General features: G+C 39.2%; 1 protein-coding gene across 14 annotated transcripts in view; it reads right to left on the reverse strand.

Annotated features, from left to right (window-relative positions):
- Positions 1-24,481, reverse strand: part of macf1a (microtubule actin crosslinking factor 1a) — a 599,180-nt gene that overhangs the window by 328,068 nt on the left and 246,631 nt on the right. For 10 of the 14 annotated variants that reach the window (XM_072548450.1, XM_072548451.1, XM_072548442.1 and 7 more), the window contains exons 3-4: positions 12,606-12,695; positions 1,493-1,570 (exon numbers count right to left, since the gene is read on the reverse strand). In XM_072548450.1, the coding sequence (XP_072404551.1) occupies positions 1,493-1,570; positions 12,606-12,695 (168 nt within the window). Of the gene's footprint in view, positions 1-1,492; positions 1,571-7,915; positions 8,009-12,605; positions 12,696-24,481 lie in introns of all 14 variants that reach the window. The other 4 variants (XM_072548439.1, XM_072548443.1, XM_072548440.1 and 1 more) reach the window with 1 other exon arrangement.

Consider the following 24,481-nt stretch of genomic DNA (forward strand, 5'->3'; position numbering starts at 1 on the left):
ACCAATGCGTTAAATAATTACTGTTGTGCTCGTCTTAACCAAACTCCTGGTCACGTAGATAGAACAATGTATTAACAAGCTATTTCAGCTGAAATTTATACATTATGCACATATGGAGGATTAGTTAGCTTGATTGGCTAGATAGCTAGTTTGTGATATAGAGTGAAGCCAACAGTATAGGTTCAATTACCAAACTGACTGAGGTCATCATGAAGGTCCTGCCTTCTCAAACTTGCCCCTCACCTAAGGCATGGTGAAACTCAGGTTAAACTCAGCACCAGTCACCTCCCACTAATGAGCATGCAGATCTTTGGCTCTCTTGGTCTTTGGTGACTTTACCTTTATTGTTATGCAAATATAGAGCTGAAAAGGATGGGATACCTCCTCCTATCCGATTACAATAATAATTAACTTCCCCTTTAGATCCATTTGTTGGAAATCCACTACATTTTAAGGACATTTTTGATCATTAATAATTGGAATTTGAAGTACTCTAGAAAAAAGTATGCTCTACTTTCTCTACTTTTCTTCAATGGTATGGTGATCAGCTAGCTGCATCCCTGTGACATATCAAGATAATGTAACTTGAGTGAGTTTCAGGGAACTAATTTGCTCAGGAGAAATTCACAAAGAGGAGATTGGAAGAGCACAGCAAGCCAGGCAGCATCAGGTAGTGGAGAACTTCGACATTTGGTTATAACGCTTCCTCAGCAAGCCATCCGGAAGAAGGATCATACCCAAAATGTCAGACTTCTCTACTTCCTGATGCTGCCTGGCTTGCTGTGCTCTTCCAGCCACCTGCTTGTCTACTTTGGATTCAGGCATCTGCAATTTATGTCTCTCTGGGAAAAATTCACACCCAAGCCCAAAATGATTACCAGATGCAGACTTTCTAGCAGCACTAACTTAGCTGAGACATACCTAAGCACCTTCTTAGTTTAAACAGATTATAAAATTCACTGATGCAATAGCCCATCAAGCCTACAGGGAATCTTGCGTGGGATAATAAATTTATCTAATTACCATGACCCAGGTTAAAGTTCACATCTGTTAAAGTTACTTTAAAATCCAACTGCTAAAATAGAACAACTGGAAGTAATGTGTAATACAATAAGTTATCTTTGCTTCATTATTGAAAATGTAGAGAAAGCTGCATTTACTGCCTATTCCTAAATATCATTGGTGAGTCTCCTTCAACCTGTGTAGTGATGATGCTACCATATTATTTTAGATAATTGCAGGACATTGACATATTGCATTTTTCTTTTGTCACTGGTTCAAAGTCAAGTTGGTATGCAAACAGAGGGAAACCGGAGGTGATGGTATATCAAACACTGCTTCCCCCTACACAGTAAACGTGATAGCGCAAGTAAACATTATAGCCAATGAATGTACAAAATCAATCAATTTCATGACTTACTATGGTGGGATTTGAAATGTACAAAATCTAGATTGATAGTTCAATATCATCACCATGTATCCATGTACTCACCTGTCGTTGTTTTAGGTAGTCAAGTGCAATCTGTACATTCTGTAACCTGTGGAAACGCATGCGGCCTTTCTCACGAGGCTAGAAGAGAAAATTAGTATATTACACAGTATTAACACAATTACAGAATGATAGACAAAGCTGTAGATGTCATTCCATTCACATGTAACAGTATGTGTAACATACAACAGAATAGTTAGTTTTCTAACACCTGTCACATGTACAGAAGGCAGCAGGCAACATTCAAAATTGGTTAAAATATTAGTAGTTTGCTCATGTAAAAATATTTCATCGACAAATTTAAGCTAAACAAACATTAAAGGGTAAGGGAAAGATGAACAATATAGTTCCTTTGTACAGCACACTCTACAGTTGATGTTTTAACTGTAATATGACCCAAAGCAGTTCTTCATTCAGTCTACACCCAAAACAACCTCGCATTTAGTCAGTAACAGTCTGTTCATGGAGTCCACAGCGTCACTATTGCCACCCTCGTCATCCTCACCAGGCAATTTCTGACTTATTCCTTCCCAAGGTGTTGTTTTTCTGGGTTTAAGCTATTAACCACCCTCCCATTTAATCCCATGTCCTGCAAACCAATATGCTTGAGATAGTCAAATGCTCTAAACAATGTTGTGTCATTGACTTTACAAAGTATTCTGAAGTAAAAGTGGAGAAATGTGTAATTAGTTTTCAGTCCAAGTATCCAGCCAGTGAACTAATAAAGGCAAAATGTAGTAGATGCTGGAAATTTGTCAGGACTTTTCACAAAAGATTTCAGTCCTGAAATGTAATTGTTTCTCTCTTTAAAAATGATGTCTTATCTGCTGAGCATTTCGAGAACAAAGGAAACCACTGTCAATCAAAGCAAAAGAACAGCACTAGAAACTTAAGAAAATATTATTAGAATGGATGATACAAGTCATTGAAAAACGCTCAATTTTCTGCCTGGAATACACCTCGAACAGGTGCAGTGTAATGATATACTAAGAGTTTACTTTCACATGACTCATGACTTTATTTCATCAATGCTACCCACTCTCTTCGTTCATTTGGTTTGTCTTTCCAAAAAATTAATTATGTTGGGATATTTTGTTTCTCCCATAAACATACAATAGAATATTAGAAAACACAGGTTTTGTTAAAGATACAATAGTCTTCATTTAAACTTACTCATTAGATCACCCAAATACCACTATACAGCAGCTAGTTCCATTACTGAAAGGATAGCAGAAAATTATTGTAATTCTTTACTTCAGCAGGTAAGAGGGAAAGTTTAAATGAGGAGAAATTTATGAATATAATGAGAAAGGTTTAAGCTCCCAAACAGCATAGCAATTGTATCATGACAGACAGGGTGTGGCAGGAAGGGACAGAAATATTAAATGGTCATAGTGCAGTGAAAAATGTTAAATCAGGAAAAAAGGCATTTTATCCAAATTCAAAATATTCTCAACAGTACAATTAACACAAATAGAAATAAATGAAGATGAATTATTAGTCATATTACAGGAAAGAGGTTTCAGTCGCCAAGGCTGAAACTCAATATTACAGGGTACTTAATGTTTCGGGTAAGAACAAAACCAAATGAACGAAGAGTATGGATAGCCTTGATGATAGTGACTGAGATGAACATAGTAATGGACAAACATCTTAGCTGAGCAGTGTCAGTATGCGACATCATGAAAGCAGCTTATAGCCTCCACTCTCCCTGCTAGGGGCTGTAGTTTTGGACAGAGTACTCTTTAAGAAACAACGAGGGTGTCTAAGGAAAACAATATATAAATCACGGGAACTTTAAGCTTCATATCAATTAACAAACAACAGAATCATAATAGAGTTACTTTGGACATTTTCGGTTGTACTGGCCTTTTACAAGAGCACCTTTAGTCCCATTCCTCTACTTTTTCCCCTTGGTGGTAATCAAATTGGCAGACATAGTTTGGTAGAAAATCAGTATAGAAGGAACACAGAACTGATGAAAACTTATTGATATGACGCACAAACACTGTCCCTCTCTCCACAGATGCTGCATATTTTCCACTTTTACTTCACTTTTCCAGAATCAACAATATTTTATTCTGGACTGATGGACTTAAGATTAGAGTATGTTACAGACAAAAGATTTTAAAAGACAGATATATTTTGGGACTGTTTTTAATTTAGCATAGAATGAAAGAGAAAGTCATCATGTGACCTATTTGGCATAATGCTGGCAACAATACTAAAGGGAGGCCCAGGTCATTCAACTGAGGATAATGTAAAAGATATTCATATCTGTAGGCAATGGTGAAAACATATGACAGCAGTGAACACTTCGTCTCTAATCACATGAAGGTGTAAATGATGTCAGGCTGTAAAGAGTTATAAAAACAAAAGTAGTGCAGATGCTGCAAAACAGAGAAAAAAAAATTACTGGAAAAGGTCAGGAGCTCTGGCAGCATCTGTGAAGAGAAAGCTGAGTTAACGTTTCAGGTCGTGACCTTTCCTCAGTTCTGACGTTAACTGATTTCTCAGACTTGCTGTGCTTTTCCAGCAATTTCCATTTTTGTAAACATACTTATACTTTAATTCGCTACTTAATTCCAATTGGGTCTAAGTTAGCTTTTTCACATATATACAAGGCCCACATGATTCGCATTGTCTCGGAGACTGGCTTCATGAGAGGACGTGTTTACAGAAAAACATTGTAAAATACGAGCACAAGGTTATCTTAAAAATATCTTGAGTTTCATATCCTAGCCACTGTGCTAGGATCAGAGTCAGTGAGGGCAGGTAGAGGCAACAAATCTGATTTCCCACAGGTGGGTGCTCACACGCCGATTGAAAATACCAAATTCCAATTCACAGTTTGAAATAGAATGAATATTTCCTACATAAACCTCACCGTAAAAGACAGCTCTGAGATTAAATGTTACTAGGGATGGAAAAAATAGGAAAAGTAAACTCTCAGGAGCTACAAATAACTGTGTTGGCTGGATTAGAATTTAAGGTATTTATAAATTATGGTGTAAAGTATAATGGAGGAGTAGGATGTTTGATTGTGTTGAAGGTAAAGAAAAATGTTCTGTTGTGTAGTTTTCAGAAGTTGCCAAATAAAATGAGTTTAATCGGTGTTGCTTTTAGATTGTTATAGCACAAGTCTGAAATAAAATCTCATTGTGACATCCTCTCAGCTGAACACTGGATAACTGAATTTCCTTTTTAAACATACCAATCTCCAAGGAAATCATAAGTAAAACTGCAGCATTCGGAGGGAAAGAAAGAAAGAAAAAAAGGAAAAGAAAAAGAAAAAAGGAAAGAGAAGTTGCAACTGTGTCTGTTCTATTGAACACACATTAATATTTAAATAAGCCAGAAGTCAAGTTTGAGAAAACCTGAACACACCTGATGTAATCCCAGGATTTAGAAGGTTCCAATGTTCAGGCTGAGCAAATTAAGAGTGAAATATCACACAAAAAGTGTCTGCTTAATTCCAGATACACTGCTGACCACTTTTTTTTAAGATTACATTACAGTATGGAAACAGGCCCTTCAGCCCAACAAGTCCACACCGACCCGCCGACCCGCCGAAGCGCAACCCACCCATACCCCTACATTTACCCCTTACCTAACACTACGGGCAATTTAGCATGGCCAATTCACCTGACCTGCACATCTTTGTGACTGTGGGAGGAAACCGGAGCACCCGGAGGAAACCTACGCAGACACGGGGAGAAGATGCAAACTCCACACAGTCAGTCGCCTGAGGCGGGAATTGAACCCGGGTCTCCGGCACTGTGAGGCAGCAGTGCTAACCACTGTGCCACCGTGGATTTGCTTCCACAGTGAACATCTCCAAATCTGCTTAATGACTAGTGATATTCACAATTGCTAAAACTTCCAAAACATCAGGCTAGCATTCAGTAGCTGATCTCTTCCCATCACAGCCTGTTACACAATTCAAATTTCATACCCCAGACAGCTACTACAATGAATGATAATATTTCCATGCAAAACAATTCAATCAAATCTATCAGTTGGTTTAAGCAGCTACAACGGGAAGAGTGTCAGCCAGCAGGTTCAGACAATCAAAAAGGTATTTGGCCAACACAAATACTGCAAGCCCAACCAGGATGAAGTCGCCAGGACTAGTTCAATGCTGAGGGGGAAAGACACTTTGTTCCATTAAATGCTGGATTGATAAAATAACTGTACGGACGGCAGGAATTATAAAGCAATTCAGCTGGATGCCAGGAGCCTGGTCATCCAAAACTTCCAATGCCAGTAGAAGTGTATTATCTTTCCATAATGTAGTAATATTCTGCAGGCGGCTTCATTATCTGCAAGCTCCACACCATGAGGAATAGTCCAGCTAATTATTTTTTCAAAAGAAAACCTATTAGCCTGAATTGGTCATCTTTGGCAGTTTACATGCAAACATATGCTGGAGAACAATTCACATAACAGGAAAATAAATTACATATTACAAATCACACCAGAAACATTGGCTGCACGCTCCATCACCAATTTATTCCTGAAAAATTAAAGTATTTATTTTCATGAACTAGCAAGTATCTAGGAGGGGGATCAATCCTCAAGGTGAGCAGTGTTAGTTCACGTCTCACAGCAAATACTATAAACATTATCTTGGTTAATTTATTAGGATAAAAGAAAACTACTGCTACAATCTCAGGCAGCAAGCAAACACAAACATTTTCTTCATTGCTCCTTTCATTGCAAAAGTGAAAGCACCCAATTAAAATATACTGACATATCATGTCTTCCATGCGTGGTCTGGGTTTCAGCAAATATGCTGGAAAGAATGCAATCAGGAACTGTATTTTTAAAGAAAGTACTGACAATAAAATGTGCAGCTTTACATCAGATTTTCAGGACAGGAAATTGTTTTAAACAGAGAGTATACAAATACATCAGTTTTGTACCCTATTCCATCCACTAACTCATGGATAGAATTTCTGTACAGGATGCCAAAATTAACTCAAACAGATACCAAAGCCTTTATTGCTTAGTTTGGAAATACTTAAAATAATCACCAACATGAACAAATTAAATATTAAACAAGTTAACCCAAAATGCCCAGATCACAATAAAGGAAACAAAAAGATTAGAATTAGCGTTGTATTATTTTTCTTCATTCTAATGCCACAAGCAAGATACTGAATCAATGTTGAGATAATCCACTGAGTATACATCTAGAGCACTGACAGCAATTTCAGTCCCCTTAAGAAAATAAATTATTTTATTGGAAGCAGTTCACAGAAGATTCATTAGAAAGATCTCCAGTATGGAGGGATTGTCTTATGAGTAAAGGCTAAACAGATTTGGATTCTACTCAGTGGAATTTGAAAGAATGAGGGGTGATTTCATTGTTAAACACCTTTAGAATCTGCTATGTTTCAAAGTGCTGAGACGATGGTTCCCTTCATGCTCTAGCACAGAGGGCACAGACTCAGAATTAAGGGATGCCAATTTAAGTCTGCGATGAGGAGGAATTTTCTCTGAGGGTTGAGTGTCTTTGGAACTCCATGCTACAGAGTTGTGGGGATACAGCCTTTGTGTATGTTTAAGGCCAAGGTAGAAAATTCCCCTACTAAACAAGAATCTAAGCGTTAAGGGAAAAGGGCACCGATAAGTCACGATCCTACTGAATAGCTGTGTAGGCTCAAGGGGCAAAACAGCCAACTCTTGTTCTTATTTCTTATGGTCTTTTCACATACATCGACATTACCCATTCTGAGCCCTTATCAATGCCACATACAATACAACATTTTGTATCCAGTCTTATCCCCAATGGCCAGCTTTGGATTCTTTCTAAATTTACTGAGGGTTTTTAAAAGGGCATCTTGATCTTTATGTTTGGAAGATAAAGCACAACGTGGCATTATGCTTGTACTACACACAATAATAGCCTCCAAGCATCACATACTGAACTCTCGATACTTGTTATTTGGAATTTAGTCTAAATGCAAAAGTTCTTGTAGCTTTGTCATTAGTGAGTCTGAATACTTCTGCAATAGATTGGATTCAAATCCCTCAGATTACATTCCAAAATGGCTATTCTCCAGAATGAAGTTCTGCCTTAAGATAATTAATTGTCATTTCTGCAGGGAAAATGGCATATGCAACAAATTCTTCAAAAAAGCATGCCTTTAATCTATAGCTCAAATGATGCTGTTATTCCAGTTCCTGTAAGAGGCACTGGCGAAGAGAAGAAAAGAATTGGGGCAAAAGGTAAAATGTTAAAATAAAAAGGGAACAAAGCATTTAAGATGCTGGGCACTGACATAAAACATCTATTTCAATAAATAACCAGATCATAAATAAAATTCATTAATTTGAGGTGCTCTCTGAATTAGCAACAGTGTGGATTATCTAGCAGTGATACAGTAACTATCATACTGCTTTTTCAGGGGTGGCACCTACCCCCTCATCATTCCCCTCTTCCGGACTCTGTTCAGAAACACAGGATGGTAGTTTCATCAAGCGCAAGTTCTTCAGCACAGACTGTTCTTTTTGCTATCCAGCATTAGACAAACAGACAATGGCAGAACCAAAGCAGAGCGAATTTGGAGGTGGGGGGGGGGGGGTGGAAAAGGGGATGAGAGAAAAGCAGAAATTGCACACAAAGGCTTTGAATTAACTTGTTCAAGTAGAGCCTATTACTAGATAAATAAAACATCCAAGCACATTTTCTTCTCAACAGTCTCTTTATACTTAAACTATAAATGTACAAACTTCCGAATGATGAACAACAACTGATTTGTTTTATTGGGCCCCTCATTAAAATCTAATTCTAAGGGCAGTGAGGATTCAGCTATTGCAACTCTTGGATTAGATCCTGAACCACAAGTAGTTTTAGGTTGGCACAGGATTGATGCAACCATGATATTATTTTTCTGAGGTTACTTTTCCTTTACCAGAAGTTCTCCTTGCTGTACTCAGCACTTGAGAAACATTGGACAGAAATAGCCTCAGAAATGCGTACCATGTACCAATATGCTATTCTGGTATTTTGAGATCCATTGTTTTTGTAAAATCACACTAACAGAATTTCAGGATCCTTTTAATTAAATGAGCTCCCTTGTACCATGGACATTGGCAGTATGTTTACAGCTTTGATGACAGAAAAAGTGGAAAATAAAACAAGGAAAAAAAGGAGAAAAAAAAAGAAAAACAAAAAAAGAGTAAAGAGTAAAAAAGAGGAAATCATATTTGTACAGAGCCTTTCACAACTCCAGGTCATCCCAAAACATTGGGGAGTTAATGAAAATCAATATGTTTGATAATAAATGCATATCAACTTCTAAACTTTAGAAAGTCAGGAAGGTATATTGTGAAGAGGACATAAGGAGGATGCAGAAGAATATAGATAGACAGGTTGAAAGAGTGAGCCAAAATCTGAGTAAATGGAGTATAATGTAGGAAGATGCAAAGTAATTCACTTTGACAGGAAGAAAAAAGAAAGCAGAGCACGGTGGCTCAGTGGTCAGCACTGCTACCTCACAGCACTAGGGACTCAGGTTCGATTCCAGCCTCAGGCGACTGTCTGTGTGGAGTTTGCACATTCTCCCTATGTTTGCGTGGGTTTTCTCTGGGTGCTCCGGTTTCCTCCCAAAGATGTGCAGATCAGGCGAACTGGCCGTACTAAATTACCCATAGTGTTCAGGGATGTGTAGGTTAGGGGCATTGGGCAAAATATACGATAGGGGAATGGGTCTGGGTGGGTTACTCTCCAAAGGGTCGGTGTGGACTTGTTGGGCTGAAGGGTCTGTTTCCACACTTTAGGGATTCTATATCTAAAACAGAGAATAATGACTGCAGAGTTTCCACATGCAGAAAGTTCTAGATATTCTGGTGGATGAGTCAAAGTATGCAGGTATAGCATATAAATCAGGAAGTCTAACTAGAATGCTATATTTTATCTGAAGAATTTAACAAAATGCAATGCAGGGCATTTGAGAGATGACACCTCAAATACTGTATGCATTTTGGATCTCCTTATTCAAGGAAGGATGCACATGTTTTAAAAGCAATTCAGAAGTGGTTTATTAGATTGATCTTGAGGATTTGTTTCCATTAGAGTTAAGGAGTTTGAGAGTTTGGGTTAACCCAATTGCAGAATCTTGAACAGCTCGAACAAACTGGACAAGAAAAGTATGTTTCTTCTTGTGGGTGGATCCAGAACTGGTGGCACTGCTTTAAAATGAGGACTTTTAGGTCAGGTATCAGAAGAATGTTCTTCTCTCAGAGTTGAGACACTTTAGAATATTCTGCCTCAGAAGAAGGTGCTAAAGATGGAGGTAGATTATAAGGTTATCATTGGGATGGAATTCAAGGCAAACATAATAGAATGACAGGAACAGTGTGGTGCGGAGTGGTCCACATTTGCTCGTAACTTATTTTAATTTTATAACCATACACGGAAATTGTAATACAAAAATATTTGCTTGGGAGTATAATACTGCTTTTTCAAATGAGACAGAGAGGCTGGCTTCTCAGGAGTGGAATGTAAAAACTCTTAACATGAAGCACAGCAGGAAAATAATTCTCCTGGTCAACATTCATGTCTCCAAAATAACAAAATCATAGGGCATATTCTTCCCCACCACTAAAATGACATGGGTAATGATGAGAATGACAGGAGAATCATATGAGATGGCCTAGGAGGAACTTCCCAATGTTAGGAAACTAGGTGACTCTTTCTGACATTAAAATCAGAGTGGTAACCTGGCAACTCAACTTGCTGTGTGCTCCTCTGGCCTTCTATCAGTCACCATTATTGCAGGTTGCACTCCATTGCCAGCAATCACAAGCAACTCCTCCCCCCAACCATCCACCTAAAACAGGAAGCCAGTTTCCTCTGCCCCACATATGGTCAAGAATCATGCAGAACAGTTGTGTTCAAACTCTTGACAGGATGCATGGCTGGGCTTCAAAGATGATGCTGGCATCAGGAATCCCAGAAGGTCACGGTGGTAGCCAGTACTCTGTTGTGGCAAATGGGTGCATTGATAATGAATGGAGTTTGGGAAGACAGCATGAGAAAACTCAGTAGGACTCTTGGAAACAAACTTGCCAAAACTGACACTTCGCTGGTTTCTAGTAGAATTCAGCCCACAGGTTGCCTAGTCATTTACACCACTTCTGAGATCCACATGTGCAAAAACTAGTTCCTGCATTTTTAAAAATTACAGACTGCACTGCAGAAGTAGTTCACTGCCAATGAAGCATAATGGGATAACTTAAGATTGTGAAAGGCATTCTTTATGTTGCACAATACACGTAAAAGACAACATAGGATGTTATTGAATACCAGATTCAAACCTAGCCTATTTGGAGAAAGCACCATTATCGAGTTGAATAGTTTTTCCAGAAATTGTTCCTAGAGAAGCTGCAAATTTAATGATGTTATCATGGTTTTTTGGAAAACCGCAGTGCAGTGGACTTCATTCAAGGGTCTTCAAGTAGGTAACAATCCAGAATGAAGTACTAGAAGCACAAGTCATATTTGTCTGTTGACATTTATCATTTTGAAAACTGAATTTGTCAGTCAATAGTTTACATTTAGAAAATACACTGCATTCCTATGCCAGATACTAACACTTGAGAAATATATTACAGTACATCCATTCCAGAACTACATATAAGTATTTATAAAAGAGAATGGAAGGGATTTTAGCAAAGCACAATTTAAAAATATATTTGGCAGTTCATATAATCTCAAATGATATTACACTTAATCATTCAGACAGAAGTCACATGACACCAGGTTATAGTCCAATAGGTCTATTTGAAATCACAAGCTTTCAGAGTGCTGCTCCTTCGTCAAGTGAAGTGACTTCACTCAAAGCTTGTAATTTCAAATAGACCTATTGGACTATAACCTGGCATTGTGCAATTTCTGACTTTGTCCAACCCAGTCCAACACCGGCACCTCCATACCATAGTTAACCATTTAGAGGAAACCTATCTTTTGTTCTCACCTAGATTGAATATGCATATTCACTAGAAACATACTCTGGCTTATGGAGCTAAAAGTAGAACATTATTCCCTTGTCTTAAGGAGGCTGAAATGCATGTTGAAGATGATTCAATGCATAAAAAAGGCTGCTAACAGAGAAGCTATTTTGTACATTAGGGAAATACAGAACAATAGTTATAATCTTAAAATTAGAGCTAGGTAACACAAATGCAATTAGCAAGCATTCCTTCCATTCAATTAGCAGTGGAACCTGTTAATTTTTCTCTCTAAAATGGTGGTAATGTTGGGGAGATTCAAATTTTCACCATCAAGGTCAATAGTTTCTTATTGAGAAAGGGTAATCAATGGATAGGATTGAAAATTAAGACGTGAGGTTCAGGTCGGATACAATTAAACTTAAAGGATGGAATATACTAGAGGGGCTGGATAGTTAACTCATTCCTATTTAATAAAAAGGATCTAATTCAGGATCACAAATGCACCTATTTTAAGCAATTACTTTACCATATTTCCACTTCTGTTCTCTGCCCATCAACGCAGTACTGATTCATGCCCACTAGATGTCAATAATGCATCACAAATTAAATTCTGTGCAAGAAGCATTTGAAATTGAAGTCACAAAATGAGTAACCTTCTACTTTATGCAATATTGTTGGGAAGAAAATACTCAGCACAAGCTGATTTAGGTTAAAAAAATAAACAAACACTAAGCAGGGTCCCTTACTACTATAGTTCAGAGCCTAAAACCAGCTGAAACCAGAATGGAAAGTCAGGAATTTATTAAAGTAAAACAAAGTGCTTTTGCAATTACATTTAGATACCTAATCTCTATTTAGAAATACAACCAACCTTTTTTCACTACAATATAAAATTTACAATGAATAGATTCCACACATTATTATTTATAAGATACATGCAGGTAACAGTTGGAACGGCTGAATTTCAAAAGCTTAGATTTGTCAAACAAGTAAACAGACTAATCAGATTGCAAAGAGTACAAATTTAAATTTTGTCATAATCCTGGCAGGTTAATATCTTACAAAAAGTTATCCCCTTTTAATCAGAGTTCACATTAATCATTCTGCAACTTAATTCTGCACTCACTTAAAATTATACTAAAAATGCACTTACCAGAGTCACTCCAGAGAGGACTTCCAAAAGTGAAATCAAGTTATGTCCATCGCGGAGATCTTCATAAAGATCACCGATGTGCTTTCGTACCTGAACAGAAACAGAAACAAATCTTAAAACCGCAAAAAAACCTTGAGAGAGAATCAGAAGCCTAAAATAAATTCTTGGAGAAACATTTATTTCCAGCAGTTGTCATGGAATATTCAGCAGTAAAGCCAATAATTGAGGAATCAATTATAGCAGCATTTCACAACTCTCTGGATACCATGGATGATAGAATCTGTACAGCTTGGAAGCAGGCCATTTAGCCCATCGAGTCCACACTGACCCTCCAAAGAGTATCCCACGCTCATCCCTGCACACGACAGGACAATTTAGCATGGCCAATTCACCTAACCTGCACACCTTTGAACTGTGGGGGGGGGGGGGGGAACAGAGCACTGGTTTGTTTTATTCTTGTTTATTTTGTTGTTACAAAATTGTGCGCTTCAGTTTCAGTGAAAGAGCATCATGTTAAATTTTAAATAAATGATGAGGGTGTGTGTGTGTGTCCAGGTTTGGGGACAAAAACTCATTAACATCCATAAAAAAAAAGAGTGGGAATTCTATGCAAAACACCATGGATATAAAATACTTCAGTAGCACCCTTGTGCTATTAAAAGTGAAATACTCTTACTGTTAAGTGACACAAATGAAAAAGTGGATATGGAACACAAGGCAATTGTTTTTGGGGAGTCAGTGAATTTACTGTTCACCCAATTTAGACATTAAGTCTCTTTTTAACAAGACCTAATTTCTCTAAGCAAAATATTAAGCCAAAGACAGGAAGCATAAGGAAGCAAAGGCTAATTGTTTTAAAACTGCACCAGCACTTCACCCATTTGTCTTCTCAGGTTAGAAAGAGATGTGAGTACACTAAACTTAAAACAGATCAGTAAAAAAAAAACATATAAAAGTGAAAAATACAGAAGGGTACAATCATGGCCTCTCTGCACCATAAGTGAAATACTCCAATAAAGTTGTACCAATGGACTTGAGATAAAGGAAAATAAAGAATTTTCATTTTGCACCTTGTGCAAATGGTTGAGGGGTGCAGTTTATATCAAGGATGTTCTTGGATAAATCCAAAAATTCCTTTGATAATCAAGGATCAATTCCCCTGGTTGGTTAGAAATTTACCTGTATCTCCCCCAATGTCCCTCGGACATTCTGGAGTTTTCTCTCAGAATTGCCTTTTGATGTTCTTTCCTCCTGGACTGGATACATCACTGTATCTGTTGCACCCGATGTGGTCTCCTCTACGTCGGAGAGATGGGACACCTACTTGCAGGTCATTTCAGAGAACATCTGAGACACCCGCACCAACTAACCCAACAGCCCCATGGCTGAACACTTCAACTCCCTGCTCCCACTCCACCAAGGAAATGCAGGACTGGGCTCCATCAAACCCTTATCACCAGATGCCTGAAGAACGCACACCTCATATTCCACCTTGGGACCCTGCAACCAATTGGGATCAACATGGATTTCAACAGTTTCCTCATTTCTCTCCCCCCCCCCCCCCCCCACCCCCACATTATTCCAGTCCCAAGCCACCAACTTGGCACTGCCCTCCTGACCTGTCTGTCATCTTTCCCATCTATCCGCTCCACCCTCTTCTCCGACTTTTCACCTTCTCCCTCACCTTCATCTACCTATCACTTTCTCAGCTACCAATCCCACCCGCTCCTATTTATCTCTCAGCCCGCTGGCCCACAAGCCTCATTCCGGATGAAGGGCTCATGCCCGAAATGTCAATTCTCCTGCTCCTCGGATGCTGCCTGATCTGCTGTGCTTTTCCAGCACCACACTCTCGACTCTGATCTCCAGCATCTGCAGTCCTCACTTACCCCTGGTTTCATCTACAATTTGCCTCACTTTTTTCTGAACATCTAAATGCTGTGTGTAGGGAGAAAAAAAACATTAAGGCTAAGGTTTCAAAGATAACTCAATGAGTCTTTTGGCATCATGTAAGGCTATCAAATAAATTTTAATCCAGGGATACGGTATATTTCAAAAAGGGGAGGGCAGAAAATGTGACAAAATTTGGGTGACAAGATTTGGGCAAGATGGTGATGGAGAAACACTAGTTTTACAATATCACAAAGTACATTCCTCAAGGTTATTTGGCAATGGTTATATGGATTTACAGAATCTGAGCAATAAATAAAAAGAGGCTTTACATACACATATGGTGGTAATGAAGAGGAGCAGATTATGGCAGATAAAGTGCTGGATAAACAAGGACAGCATGACACTGAAGAATAGGACAAACCTATTTGCCCCAGAAGACAGCTATTAAAAGTTGACCACATCGACCACTAACACCTTCCTTCCCATGTAACTGCAGAAGGTGCGATAGCTGCCCCTTCACCTCCGCCCTGCTCACTATCAAAGGGCCTAAACAGTCTTTCCAGATGTAGCAGCATTCGCTCCACTCCAGGTGGCCTACGCTACAGTGGAGAAACCAAATGCAGACTAGGTGACTGCTGAACACCTCCAATCTAGGTGCAAGCATGACTCCAGCCTTCTCATAGCCAGTCATTTTAACACAGCGCCCTGCTTGCATGCCCACTTGTCTGTCTTCAGCATGCTGCAATTCTCTAATGAATCACAGCACAAACTGGGTGACAAACATTTCTTCAAAATTGAAAATTTACAAGCTTCTGGACTTAATATTGAGCTCGACAGCTTTAAATTGTGCACCAACTCCCATTCCTTCCCTTCCTTCTAGCTTCACTTGCGGCATTCTCTTTCATCATGTCCTCTCTCCCCTTCTCCCACCCCAGTGGTACTGACTATTCTTTCAAGCCTGGCAGTTAGACCCACCATTGTCCTGCTATTCTCACATTCTGATTACTTAATCTGAACTATCAATATCCTTTCTCCCCCAGCACACAACACTCTACCGCCACCACTCTTCCCACTTCCAATCCTTGCCCTCAACTATAGCATAAATGATACCCCTCCACACTGCATGTCAGCTCTGAAGAGTCATCTAGACTCTAAACATTAGCTTGCTCTCTCTCCATGGATGCTGCCTAGCCTGCTGTAATCTCCAACCTTTGTTGCTTTCAGTATCAAAAGTTGACACTAGAGTCATATGTGCCTCAAGGGGTAGAAAATAGAGGGAGGATATCAAGGGCAAGTTCATAAAACGTGTCAGACAGAAAGGAAGCTGAAAAGCTAGACAGAACTTAGGGACCAATGGTTTTATCTAATATTTTAAAGTGAAAACAAAGTTCTTTCTACATGGTCATGATTGAACATGGTCAGGACAGGAGTGCACTGGATTAGATACAGAGGAAAGCACCTTGTACTTCTTTAAAACATTCTTTCAAAGTCAAAAAAATGTTAAACAGTGCCTATTGAGGCACTGTAACAAAAAAAACAAACTTACAGTTTAACAGTATAGTGTACAATGATAGAGAAACATACCAAATGAAAACAACATTGTCCAGGATAACAATGTACCCCAGTCTGTGTGGTGCCCACTGGTCTCTAAAGGCTTCTATCATTTCAGCGAGCATTGCATCCTCCCTCTCCAGGGATACCTGAGCACAGACATACACAGACGAGGAGCAAATATTTAAACCTCATGCTCCTTGTCTAAGGGCACACCATGCTGGGAGGGACAGACAGGTCAGGGGACTTTCTCGTGCTTCTGGTCCTGGGCGTGGCCAAAATAGCTATCAACAGATCCAGGCAGTGAGCCATGGAGGAGTTTGTTGTTCCTGGTCAGCTGGTCTTATCTCACAGATTTCAATGCACTAAGTGCTTCCTGATGATTCAGATAAAGCTAAAGCTTGCTTGAAATTTCGAAGAGGGACTTGTTTTATGTTGATCACCATAAACCTGAAGATTTCCTTAGCTCTTAACATACCCTTGAGAATGTAAATTGATTAATATAAAAGCTGCATTTTTGCAAGGGGAAATATTTCAGAAGGAAGTATTTTTAAAACCACGAAGTTGGTGATCTAGAAGGGAAATTGTGGAAAGTAAGCCCTTTTTTTTTTAAAAAAACAGATTGAATGATGCATCAAGAGTCTTTTACTTCCCAGTTAGGTCTATCCTGTTGAAAGTGAATTGTATTCATGTAAAAGTTGATCCGGTGCTGTTTTATTGTTATCATAAGGAGAAACCAGCAGCCATCTTTAAATGATACAAGTTGATGATTTTTGCATTATTTAAATAGAAAGAAAATGCAAGGTAATGGGGACAAGGCAGGCAATTGGCACTAAATGAAAATGTTAAGCACCAATGCAGACAAAATGGGCTAAATGGCCTCCTTCTGAACAAGAAAGTCCTTCTGAAACATGTCAATTGAAATTTAATTCAATTTTAGACAGTTATCCCATTATAATTTTTTTTTAAAAAAACATAGTCCACATAGCTTTGTGTGTGGGAAATTGTGTCTCACAAACTTGATTGACTTTTTTGAATTAACAAAAAGAGGATTGATAAGGGCAGAGCAGTGGACATGATCTATATGGACTTCATTAAGCCGTTCAACAAGGTTCCCCCATGGGGGGGCTGGTTAGCAAAGTTAGATCTCATAGAATACAGGGAGAACTAGTCCTTTGGATACAGAACTGGCTCAAGGGTAGAAGACAGAGGGTGGTGGTGGAGGGTTGTATTTCAGACTGGAGGCCTGTGACCAGTGGAGTGAGTGCCACAAGGATCGGTGCTGGGTCCTCTACATTTTGTCATTTACATAAATGACTTGGATGTAATCCTAAGAGGTACAATTAGTAAGTTTGCAGATGACACCAAAATTGGAGGTGTAGTGGACAGCAAAGAAGGTTCCCTCAGATTATAGCAGGATCTTGACCAGATGGGCCAATGGGCTGAGAAGTGGCAGATGGAGTTTAATTTGGATAATTCAGCAAGGTGCTGCATTTTGGGAAAGCAAATCTTATCATTACGTGTATAAGTCCTGCTAAGGTCCTAGAGAATATTGCTGAACAAAGAGACCTTGGAGTGCAGGTTCATAACTCCTTGAAATTGGAGTTGCAGGTAGATAGGATAGTGAAGGCGGCGTTTGGTATGCTTTCTTTTATTGGTCAGAGTATGGAGTACAGGAGTTGGGAGGTCATGTTGCAGCTGTACAGGTCATTGATTAGGCCACTGTCGGAATATTGCATGCAATTCTGGTCTCCTTCCTATCGGAAAAGGTGTTGTGAAACTTGAAAGGGTTCAGAAAATATTAACAAGGATGTTGCCAGGGTTGGAGGATTTGAGCTTATAGGGAGAAGCTTATCAGGCTGGAGCTGTTTTCCCCTGGAGCATCGGAGGCTGAGGGGTGACCTTATAGAGGTTTATAAAATTATGAGGGGAATAGATAGGATAAATAGACAAAGTCTTTTCCCTGGGGTTGGGGAGTCCAGAACCAGAGGGCATAGGTTTGGGGGGGGGGGGGGGGGGGGGAGAAAGAGAGACAAAAGAGACCCAAGGTACAACTTTATCCACACACAGGGTGGTAAGTGTATGGGATGAGCTGCCAGAGGATGTGGTGGAGGCTGCAACATTCAGAAGACATTTGGATGGGTATATGAACAGGAAGGAAGGGTTTGGAGGAATATGGGTCGGGTGCTGGCAGGTGGGACTAGATTGGGTTGGGATATCTGGTTAGCATGGACGGTTGGACCAAAAAAGGGTCTGTTTGCATGCTGTACGTCTCTATGACTATGACATCAACTCAAAGTTTCCTTTAATAATGACTGCAGTCCAGTACTGTCAAAATAAAAAGATAAACAAATATACTTCATGCTATAAATATATGTGGAAAAAAAACTTTTACTTCACATCTTCGTAAATTGCTTTGATGAAATATAGCAAAATCCATCTCTTTACATGTGGAAAAAGATTTTTTTTTTCCCCTCAAAGTGCTATTTATTCTTTAGAGACTAGTTGTGCAGAAAATGAAATTCTGAACAGAAGCCGTCAAACATCACTGATGTGGAGATTTCACCGAAGAAATAGGTTTATTCAAAAATGGTTCAAATTCAAAAGATGACAGTAATATGATAACTGCACCAGAACAGTCATCATTCTGACTGTCTGCCTGTCTCCTGGGTTATTTGAAAAAGGTCTTTGAAACAGTGTCTTTTAATCACAAAGCAGATTTACATCAAGGGGTCAAAGTAGTACAAAGGTCTCTATTTTTACTGCAAACCAGAATCTCAAGTTGAGTTGAGTCAGGTAAAATTTCATAGCTAGAGCATAACAATAAAATATTGTTCTTTCCGAACTCATGCAGACTCAATGAGCATATCAGCTTTCTCTAGACTGTTCAGGTTTATTAAAAACTTGTACTACGTATAAAGCAGAGGTAGGCATGGAGAATGTATATAGGGTATAAGCAGACAGGGAAAGTGTTAAGTCTGAGATTTGTGAAACGAGATTCAGCTGAGCATGACTCAGATCACATAAGAACTTGTAGTCAACAATGGGGTGCTGGAGGCAAGGGTAATGGGCTAACAAGTTGGAAAAGCAGTCATTATGTAGAGCATTTAACAATATTAGAAGCATTTAGTATGCAAGGTCAGCTAACAAGGGGTAAGTATCTATTGTACAAATCTAGTTAACAAGGTTAAGAACATTCATTGCATAACAGTAAAAGGAGGAGGGGGGGGGGGGAGGGGGGAGGGGGGGTGGAGGAGGAGGGGGGGGAAGGAGAGAAGACGAGGGGAGGGAGGGAGAGGTCACAACGGCAGCCTATTCTCATGTTCCTGATCTACTCCCTCATCTCCTCTTTGTTGGATCTACAATTGCCATTCACTTGACAGATTCAGTGTCCAGGTTTAGAAAATGCATCATATGAATCCAATTAGGGTATTTCTTTGGAATGCGAATGTAATATCATCAGGTAAAAAAAAATGGATTTGTCCTGCCTTAGTTTCTAAGGAATGGATTGGTAGGACAGAGAAATTGATTGAATTGTCCTCAAATTATTACAAATACACTCCGTTTCATGAAAATTGTCCCATTATACCAACTCCCACAATATCCTCTTCACATTTTACAATTCTTCCCCAAAGTCTAAAGTGAAATCTTATTCTTCAGTTACCTCTGTTGGCATCATGGGGATAAACAACTAGATTTAGCTGGTTGCCTGGAGAGACAACAAACCAAACTCAAATTAGGCCAATCAGTTTAAAGTATATGCCGAAAAATACCAAACTCCAAATCAAGCTTGAATTTAGTATAGTGACAATTTCAAAAGCCAATGACACAATTCGATGCTTTGGGGGCTTATCATCGGAATTTGAATGAATTGGGGGCTTTTGTCCGTGATTTGAACGGTTTGGGTCCTGAATGTGATTTGAACTGGTTTTGACAGATTTGAATAGATTTGGGGCTACGAAAAATCCCAACAGAATTTAAACACTTGCAGGTTAGTGTCCTAGATCTTTAAATAAAACGTAGGTGAGGCAATTTGTTTAATTTCGGTGACTTATGGTTGATTAAAAGGGAGACAAACATTTCTTAAAATTCCAAAAGAGGCTTTGGGATTTGAAGATATTCTCAAATTTGCCAAGGATGTTTGTCGACCTGCTCCCCCCTCAGCTGAAGCAAAATGCTCAGAGACAGTGTAGTTTTACCTCCATCTTTATTTCCGACCCTGGAGGGAGAGAGAACATCGCCCATGTGCACTGTGGCACGAGTTCTCTGTCTTCTCTCTCAAGCAGCAGTTTCTTAATGAATTATATGTCACTTTGCAGGCAGTAGCATCCAGATAAGGCAATATACATATTGATTGGGTGACAGTTACAACCAACCAGTGTCAATAGTAAAGATTAAGCCATCTGCTGTTATACAAAATGTTCTTAACCTTAACTGGCTTCACATAATGAATACTTTTCACCTTGTGAATGCTTCTAATATTGTTAAATGGCTCTACATAATGAATGCTTTTCCACCTTGTTAACCCACTATCCTTGCCTCCAGCACCCCATTGTTAACTGCAAGCTCTTATCTGATCTGAGTCATGCTCAGCTGAACCTCTTGTTTCACAAAACTCAGAACTTAACTCTCTCCCTTCCTGCTTATACCCTATACACATTTTCTTTACTTCTAAACTTGAGAAAGGACATACTTTTAGAATTAGCAAAGAGTTAGATTTGGGTTTAATCAAGGACAAAAGTAAAGCAGAAACTATCAGGGAATTACTCAAACACTTAGGTACGTCAGAGAAATAGACAAGTGCAGTAGAGGTAGAAAAACAAATTACATTTAAGGAAAATGGAGTTACAAGAGAGACAGAGGGGCAGAATTTGAACTTAAGATGCAAGTTGGTCAAGTTAACAGGATGGACATTTAAAAAAAAAAGACGGTAGTGATATATACAAATGTCAAAACTCTGTCATAAGATGTTGAAGCCTTCTTTATTTCATTTGAAAAACTGGCTAGGCAGATGCAGTGGTCCAACAATTTATGGGCAATGCTAGTTCAGACTAAACTGGTTGGCAGAGCTAGTGAGGTATTTGCTGTGTTGTCAGAGGAGGGGTCAAGAGATTATGAAGAGGTTAAACAGGCTATTTTAAATGCTTATAAATTGGTACCAGAAGCATATAGACAGTGGTTCAGAAAGACAAAGGAGGAACCAGGTCAGACTTGTGTTGAGTTTGAACAGTCATTTGGTCGATGAATGTGTTTTGAAAATAGATAGGACCTTTGAGGCTCAAAAGAGAGATTATTCTGGAGTTTAAAAATTCACTTCCAGAGATGGTAAGAATTCACATGTTCAGGAAGTGAAAAGGGCAGAACTAGCAGATGTATACATATTGGTGTATAAAGACAAGCTTCTGGCCAGAATTTCATCCTTGAGGGATAGAAGTTGGGAAAAGGGGATATCTGATACTACAAAACCAAGAGTAGGAGAACACTGGTAAGAATTTACCACAGGATTTTAAAAAAAAAATAGGCCCAATAGGGTGAAAAGGAGGTAAACTGCCTCAAGTGTTTCCATTGTGGTAAAGTGAGACACTGAAAGACAGTGCTGGTCGTTAAAGAAAGACATTATGGGAAAAGATGTGGTAAAGGAAGCCAAGCCAGTGGCATTTATGCAGGTAGTAAAGGAGACCCTAAGAAGAGCCAAAGACCTGCAGGACAGTGCACAGCTGAGAGAGGAGCTGGGTATGGAGTTAGTACCTGATCTCTACAAAGAATTCACTTGTGGGTAAAGCTTATTCAAAGAACAGGGGGAGAAGGACAAGTTCTAATTTTGAGAGATACAGAATCTAACCAGTCACTAATAGTCAGGGATGAGCAAATATGCACTCTTCTCTGATCTGTTACCGGAGAGAGTGTGGTAATTTGTGGGATGGATGTAAAGAAATTTAGCATTCCCCTATGTAAGATCAGGTTGGAGTGCCAACTCAAGACTGGAGAAGTTACAGCAGGAGTGATCGAGAGTCAGTTCCAGGAATTCAATTTGTTCTTGGGAATGATTTGGCAGGATTGAAGATGGGAGTGACACCCCTTTTTTGTGGAGAAGCCCAAGATGACCAAGAGACTGAGGAGTTAAAACAGAAATATCCTGGTATTTTCCCAGACTGTGTGGTAACCAGAACCCACCATCATAAGTCACAGCACAAAGTGAAAAACTAAAGAGAGAAAGATGAAGGAGTTGAGGTTCAGTTAGCAGATACCCTGTTTGACATAATGGTGCAGGAAAAACCTGAACAGGCAGAGGGTCAGACAGAAGTGTTTAGTCCTGAAAGGCTAAGAGACTTGCAACAGCAAGACAAGACAATAAAGGATATGTATGTGGATGCATACTTTGAAAAGGAGGACTACTACTATACAAGGGAAAGTAAAAGATAGGTTAGAGGAAGGAGTTGTAAATAGTTGTTAGTTAATTAGTCTCTGTTATACTTTAAGACAAAGTTGTTCATTTTTACTTTAAATAGTTCTTGACCTCTCAAAATTTCACAGATTACTGCACGGGATAAATCTGTTCTGTGTCGCTGGTTTAAATTAAGCAACAGGGTTTACCCAGTGTCGTAACACACTCTTTTAGTTACAGTTGACTAGAAATTGAACTGGACAACCATATAAATATTGTGGCTACCAGAGCATCTCAGAGACTAGGAATTCTAAAGCTATTCCACCAACTAAAGGCGCAAGTCAGGACTATGATGGTATAATCTTCAATTGCCTGCATGAGTGCATCATGATAATAAAACAGGTCAACACTAGCCAGGATAAAACAGCCTGACTGATGGTACTAACTCCTTAAAACATCCAAACCCTCCACTTCCTACACAAACTGCAATGCATCAACGTTTCTCTGACAGCACCTGCAAACATACAATCTCTGCCGTGTCAACTTTGCTTTTGTCTTTACATGTGGGAACACCAACTCCTCCAAGCTCCTATCTAAACAATATACCATCCTGACCCTAGACCAAAGTGCCATTTGGTGGTTGTAATCTGGCTAAAAACCAAGGATTCCCTTCCTACCACCTCTGTGGGTTAACAGAAGTGGTTCAGCACCTTAAGAGAAATTGGGGTTGAACAATAAAGAATTTTTCATGGTTCAAACTTTAGGCACAAGCATACATTTACATACAATTCTTTTTGCAAAAGCACTCCCCCCACCCATTCAAAAGGACTAATTTTTGTTTAAAAGCAATCAAAAATATAGCTCCGTTACAGCATTTTACAGCATGGAAGAAAGTCCTTCAAATTTGTGTGTCCATGTTGGTCATCAAGTATCTAGTCCTATTTTCCAGCACTCTAATAATGCTTCCAATGTTGTCGGAACCATGGCCAATCCGTACAGTTCCATCATTTGGTCCATACTCTTGTATTCTTGCCACGAACTAATAAAGGCAAGTATACAAATATACCACAAACTTATATCATGTACATAACTTTTACATGCAGACAGAAAAAGCTAAGACCTGTCCATCTCCATCCATCATTGGATGACGAGGGAGAATGCACTAGCAGCAGGTATTCACAGTTACCTAGTGTCTGCAGCAGAAACTAGTCTCCAAGCATATCAGCTATCATACCATTGGATAGGATATTTATTCACCAGAATGACTATAGTCTGTGTGTAATGCACATCACCACCCCAAACATTGAAGTAACCCAGGTATGGGCATTTTCAAACATCTTAAAAGCATCAAGAACCTCATGGATGTAACAGACTTGAACACCTCTGCTATAGTAGCCTGTGGACCTTGGTGAAATGATGCTGACCTCACTTTTCTGAGGGAGATGTGATGAGCAGGAGAACCTAACTCCAGAATAAGATGGCAGATATATATTTCCTTCTGGTCAACCAAGAGGAAGAATGCCAAATCCATGGAGTTGATTTCACCATAAAGAAACTAACTGATTCATCAACAAAGCAAACCCTCATGGCACATACAAATGTCTCATGACAATTTGGCTCAGTCAAAATCAAAAGGTAGTAGACCAGTCATTGGGGCAAAACATGGAAATTGAGAAAAATGGGAGGAATAGACCATTTGGCCCTTCAACCATGATCACACTGAATTAAGGCACAGGCTTGATCATCCAACTCAAAACCTTGTTCCCGGTTCCCTTCAGCCCTACGAACTGTATCTAACTCCTTCTCGAAAACATTCTATGTTTTGGCCTCGTTTGCTATCTATGACAATTCTCTGATGAAGAAATTTTTCATCTCCGTCCTAAATGGCATACTCTATATCCTTAAACTGAGACACCTGTATTTAACCGATCTGGCATCTCTTGGCTCCCCATTATAACTTGCCCGGTTTCTGACTATAAGGGATCTTTTTCTCTTTACATACAGACTGGAAATTTTCCAGTTTATATTTTCCTGCAAGTTTACTCTC

This window comes from Chiloscyllium punctatum, chromosome 27, assembly GCF_047496795.1.
Source record: "Chiloscyllium punctatum isolate Juve2018m chromosome 27, sChiPun1.3, whole genome shotgun sequence".
In the NCBI taxonomy this organism is placed as follows: Eukaryota; Metazoa; Chordata; class Chondrichthyes; order Orectolobiformes; family Hemiscylliidae; genus Chiloscyllium; species Chiloscyllium punctatum.